Source organism: Rhincodon typus, chromosome 28 (assembly GCF_021869965.1).
Source record: "Rhincodon typus isolate 14 chromosome 28, sRhiTyp1.1, whole genome shotgun sequence".
In the NCBI taxonomy this organism is placed as follows: domain Eukaryota; kingdom Metazoa; phylum Chordata; class Chondrichthyes; order Orectolobiformes; family Rhincodontidae; genus Rhincodon; species Rhincodon typus.
Window position 1 is genome coordinate 35024348 of NC_063359.1, and position 6276 is coordinate 35030623.

At 42.9% G+C, this 6276-nt stretch overlaps 1 protein-coding gene across 1 annotated transcript in view; it reads left to right on the plus strand.

The window, feature by feature from the left end:
* The window catches only part of LOC109924870 (alpha-N-acetylgalactosaminide alpha-2,6-sialyltransferase 6), a 40082-nt gene extending 35696 nt beyond the window's left edge, over nucleotides 1-4386 (plus strand). Inside the window, exon 7 of the mRNA XM_048613396.1 lies at nucleotides 4317-4386. Coding sequence (XP_048469353.1) covers nucleotides 4317-4386 — 70 coding nt within the window. The remainder of the gene's footprint in view (nucleotides 1-4316) is intronic.
* The last annotated feature ends 1890 nt before the right edge of the window (nucleotides 4387-6276 follow it).

Genomic DNA, 6276 nt, shown 5'->3' on the forward strand with positions numbered 1-6276 from the left:
CAGGATGTTTAGACAATTACTTGTTTAGCTTTAAACATTTATAAAAGTGGGTGAGCACAGGATGGAAAATCCATTAATGGCATATAAAAGTCTAATTCAGAAAGTTTATTCAATGCTAATGCTGTTTATGCTATACTACTGCTGTGCCAAAAAATGCTGAAACTGCTTGAAATGGTGTCAGTAGATTAAAGCGTGAACTCTTGAAAAATAAGATTAGCCAATTAATCACAAAGCTTCCAAGCCTTAAAACGTTATGAATTACACTTTCTTGTGCAGTTTATACTTTGTGTTAAAGGATATTTACCACATTCGAAAATATTTGCTACTGCAAAATCGGCCAATGTCCAACAATAAAACTATTAAAATAGTTCATGACAGTTTTTTTGTAATAAAATGCCATTTTCATTAAAGTTGGTTTATTGGCAGCAAAAGAACTGGAAATTTATTAAACATTCTTCATTTTGCTGATGTACCCATTTTCAGCAGGAATAGTTGAAATGCATGTGATTACTGCTCTCAAGTTGACCTTCATTGAAAAATATTTGAGTCCAGTTGATTGAGCCTCGGTGAGAGTGCACCAGGGGTATTGTGTACAGTTTTGATCTCCTTATCTGAGGAGGGGGTACTTATCATTCATGGAGTGCAATACAGGTTCATAAATCGTATCCCTGGGATGGTGAGATTATCCATAAGGAGAGATTGAGGAGACTGGGCTTGTATTCTTTGAAGTTTAAAAGAATGAGAGGTAACCCTATTGACACGGAGAACATTCTTATGGGGCACAACCAGGTAAATACAGGAAGGATGTTTGCCTCCTGGCTGAGGGATCTGGAATTAGTAGTCACAGTCTCACAATGCTCTGCGGAAGGTAGACTCAATAGACTGAATGGCCTGCTTCTGCATTGTAGGGATTCTACGATTCTATCAATAAGGGTCAAGCCACTTAGATCTGAGATGAGGAGGAATTTCTTCAATTAGAGGGTGGTGGATCTTTGAGATTCTCTATCCCAGAGGCCTTTGGTACATCAGTCACTTAGTACTTTGAAGACAGAGATTGATCGATTTCTGGATATTGATAATGTCAAGGATTTTGAGGGCAGTACAGGAAAATGCCATTGAGGAAGAAAGTCAGTCAAGTTCGGAATGAATGGTTTGAGGGGATGTCGAATGACCAATCCTGCTCCTCTTCCCTGCATTCCAAAATAAATTGGGAATACTTCTTAAAGGAAAATATATCACTGACAAACAAAAACAGAAGTTGCTGGAAAAGCTCAGCAGGTCTGGCAGAATCTGTGAAGGAAAAAGCAGAGTTAACGTTTCAGGTCCGGTGACCCATTCTCAGAACTGGAAGGGTTCAGTTCTGAGGAAGGGTTACCGGACCCGAAACGTTAACTCTGTTTTTTCCTTCACAGATGCTGCCAGAGCTGCTGAGCTTTTCCAGCAACTTCTGTTTTTGTTCCTGATTTACAGCATCCGCAGTTCTTTCAGTTTTTAAATATATCACTGACACTGATTCCGTTCTGTGATAGTGCCATTCATAAAGTTTGAGATTACACAAATAATATTTCATGGATAATGTGACTTGCAAATCAATCAGTGGAATTTTGAGTGCATTTGAATGCAATTGTGGGCAGTGGTTAAACTCAAATCTTTCTCCATCATTTTCCAGCACTGCAGGGTCAATCCAACTTCAACCCTCTCTGCTCCAATCTGCATTTACCAAATTCCCTTACAGCTCTCAGAACAAAGTACCTATCCTGATTAGGATTCCAGTTTTCATTATCTGATTTGACAAGTACAAACAACTCCTTTTGTTACAGAGATAAGATATGACTCAGTGACTAAAGGTCTTTGAAGTTTGCATCCCAGGTAGACAGGGTGGTTAAGAAGGCATTTAACATGCTTTCCTTCATTGCTCAGACCTTTGATTATGGGAATTGGGACATCATGTTGAGGCTGTACAAGACATTGGTGAGGCCTCTTCTGGAGCACTGTGTCCAGTTCTGGTCACCCTGCTATAGGAAGGATATAATTAAGCTGGAGAAGGTTCAGAAACGATTTACCAGGACGTAGCCGGGAATGGAGGGTTTGAGTTATAAGGAGAGGCTGGATAGATTGGGACTTTTTTCACTGAAACTTAAGAGGTTGAGGGGTGACCTTATAGAAGTTTATAAAAGCATGAGAGGCATAGACAAGGTGAATGGCAGGTGTCTTTTCCCTAGAGTGGGGTATTTCAAAACTAGGGGGCATATTTTTAAGGTGAGAGGAGAAAGATTTAAAAAAGACATGGGGGACACTTTTTTTTACACAGAGAGTGGTTCATGTTTGGAATGAACTTCCAGAGGAAGTGGTGGATGCGGGTACAGTTACAATGTTTAAGAGACATTTGGGTAAGTACATGAATAACAAATGTTTGGAGGGATATGGGCCAAAATCAGGCAGATGGGACTAGTTCAGTTTGGGAACATGATCGGCATGGACTAATTAGAGTGAAGGGTTTGTTTCCTGCTGTATTACTCTATGAGTTTGAAGAAGGAACCCAGAGCTGGGAGCTCTGCCCTCACACTCCAGTCACAGAAACACACACACATTGGAACACACACAGAAACACTCAGAAAAATACACACACGCAAATTAGCACACACAGAAACACACACAAGCACAGACAGTCAGAACCATGCATGGATGCACAGTGTCACACGTAGGCACACACAAACAAGTACACATGGGCTCAAACACAGAAATAAGTACACACACAAACACACACAGACACATGTGCACATTTAGTCACATGGATACAGTCACACATACAAAAAGATATACACACACAAATGCATACACACACACATACACAGAAACAGATATACCTTCAACAGGAAGGGGGTCGTGAGGAGCCAGCTCTATTATAAATCTCTTACCACAATCTCGTTTGATATCAGTTCATTCAGCACATTTCCAGGAGTGAGCCTGAGGGCTGGTTTGGACGACTCAGCCAAGGACTGAATAAAATTGCCGAGCCATGATGACAGCTGCAAATAGTAACTTAACCCCACTTAAGAAGAAAAGATGTCCATAGGATACAGCCTTTGCAGCTGGGACAGTGTTTATTGTCCATCCCTAGTTGCCCCTCAGAAGGTTGTGGTGAGCTGCCTTCTTGAACTGCTGCAGTTGGTATGGTGTAGGGACACGCACTCAGAGGAGTTCCAGGATTTTGACCCTAATGATTCTGAAGAGACAGTGGAATATTATTGATTCAGGATGGTGATTGACTTGGAGGGGAAATTGCAGTGAAGATATTCCCTTTTCCTTCTGGGTGCTGGGTCTGGAAGATACTATCTAAGAAGTCTCATTGAGTTTCTGCAGTGCATCTTGTGGAGAGTCCATAGTGCTGCTACTGAGTGTCAGTGTTAGGGGGAGTGGATGCTTGTGGATGTCATGCCAATCAAACGGACTGCTTTGTCCTGGATGGTATCACGCTTCTTGATTTTTCTGGAGCTACATTCACCCAGGTAAGTGCCCCCACGCATTTCCTACCCTGTTCCTTCGAGTTGATGGAAATCCTGTGTTTGGAAGCTGCCATCCAAGGACATTGGGACCAGTGCACTCGCTTAAAAACTTCATTCACTCTGCACTGGAAAATGCTACACCTATATGGTATATGCAATATGGCCCACGGTGATCCCACGTCACAGTTTTCAGAATCAGCAGATTGCTGAAGTCAGTGCAGCCTCATCTTGCAATTGACACAGGGATCATAAATTAAAACAAGTTTGATAATACGATCTCCAGTCAAATACTGTGGGTTGTAATGTTTTCGACTAAAGCACAGGATGCAGTGTCGGTTCCTTTCACTGATGATTGAATATTTTAAATTCCATAACTAAGATAACTGTCAAAAAGACTGATTGGGAGCTGGGGGTGATTTTTTTTTTAAATGCAGCAAATTATTCTGATTTGGAAGCATTGCAGCAAGGAGCAGTGGAAGCTGATTCATTGGCGACTCTTACAAGGAATTGGATGGCTACTTGAAAAGGAAAGTGAATTGCTGGGGAATGCATGGGGGAGTAGGACTCATTGCATTGCCCAGAGCTAGTACTGAGCTAGTACAAACACAGTGGGCTGAATGGCTTCTTTTCATACTGTTTGATTGTGGAAATAAAAGTCCACAAAAGTAAACCTGGTGCTGTATCAGTGGCCAGACTGTGTTATCATCGAATAAAAATGGAAATTGCTGGAGAAACTCTGGCAGCATCTGGGGAGAGAGAAACAGAGTTGATGTTGCGAGTCTGATTTGACTATTCTTCCAAATATTTCAGATCACCAGCATCTGCAGTATATTTCAGTGTTTTCACGGGGTTTGAGGACTTTGCTTATAAGACCTCCTGAACTGGAGTCAAGATTCTCACATGAGTCGCAGAAGAACTCAGAGAGAGAGAGAGGCACGGTGGCTCAGTGGCTCAGTGGTAAGCAGCCCGGGTTCGATTCTGCCCTTGAGCGACTGTCTGTGTTTTCCCCGAATCTGCCTGGGTTTCCTCTGGGTGCTCTGGTTTCCTCCCACAGTCCAAAGATGTGCAGGCGAGGTGGATTGGCCATGCTAATTTGCCTGTAGTGTTCAGGGATGTGTAGATTAGGGGATGGGTCTGAGGTGGGATGCTCTGAGGATCGGTGTGGACTTGTTGGGCTGGAGGGCCTGTTTCCACACTGTAGGGATTCTATGAGAAAGGGAAGTAAAGGATACTTAGATTTGGAGTTGGTGCCAGCACAGAATGAGTTAAGATAGAAGGTGGTACAGCACACCTCAGTTTCAATACATTAAATATAATCAGTCCTTGGCAATGATGCAATTGTGGGTGTGTGAGAGAGAGAAAGTAATTCATGGTCATGATTGAGTCTGAATCCTGGTTCCAGGAATGAAAGGATCAGTGCTCAAACACAAATCTGCTTCCTACATTCTTTATGTTCTAATGACCTTACCTGAACATCTACTATTCCCACAGCTGATGAATCAAGCTGAATGGATGATGGCAAACTCTATCCAGGAGTTATGGTAAGACATATACACATGGAGCCAGTGTGCAAGTGTATGGTCTTTTCAGCAGGAAATGCTCCCAGTTGCTGCTTTTTGGTCCCACTGACTCCTCCAAAGCTGGGTCATCACAATGTTGTTTGTTGACTTTACTGGTTTTGAAAAGTGACTCCCTTTGATTGATCACTCAGACAGTATAACAAAGCTCCATGGATTTATGCTCTTTGGCACTCTCACCTACCCTAAGTGCCACCGTCTAGAACAAGGGGTAAACCATTCAACACTGAGGTAATGAAGAATTTCTTCACTCAGTGGGTTGTGAACCTGTGGAATTCTCTTCCACAGGAAGCTATTGCAGCTAATTAATTTGATATATTCAGGAGGGAGCTGGACGTGGCCCTTGCAGCTAAAGGGATGAAGGGGCATGGAGAGAAAGTGGGGATGGGATACTGAAATTGCATGATCAGACATGATCGAATTGAATGGTGGTGCAGGCTCGAAGGGCTGAATGGCCTACTCCTGCCCCTATTTTCTATGTTTCCCTTCATTTCCCCGATGCTGACATCTTCTTAACTGCAGGAAATGAGCGATGGTATCCTCATGCATCCCGACTAACACAGATCCCCCCAGCTAATATCAATAAGGGACAGTGACAAATGATAAACAGAGGATCTACAACATAAGAACATGAGACAAAAACGCAAGCAGAAGTTGCCAGAAAGACTCAGCAGGTCTGGCAGCATCTGTGGAGAGAAAGCAGAGTTAACGTTTCGTGTCCAGTGACCCTTCATCAGAACTGATGGTAGCTAGGAAAAGGTTGATATTTATGCAGAAGATGGGGTGAGAGAGTAAGCGATAGGTGGAGATAGAGACCAAAGAGAGAGAAAAACAGTTGGACAGACGAAGGAGTGGTTAAAGGTCAGTCTGGGGGAAGGAATAGCTGTTGACTGGGGCAATGAGAAGCTGACAACATGTTTTGTATGGTAGAAACATATATGCTTTGGAGGGTTTGAGCTATAGGGAGAGGCTGAATAGGCTGGGGCTATTTTCCCTGGAGCATTGGAGACTGAGGGGTGACCTTATGGAGGTTTATACAATCATGAGGGGCATGGATAGGGTGAATAGACATGGTCTTTTCCCCAGGGTGGGGGAGTTCAAAACTAGAAAGCATAGGTTTAAGGTGAGAGGGGAAAGATTTAAAAGGGACCTAAGGGGCAACTTTTTCACACAGAGGGTGGTGCATGTATGGA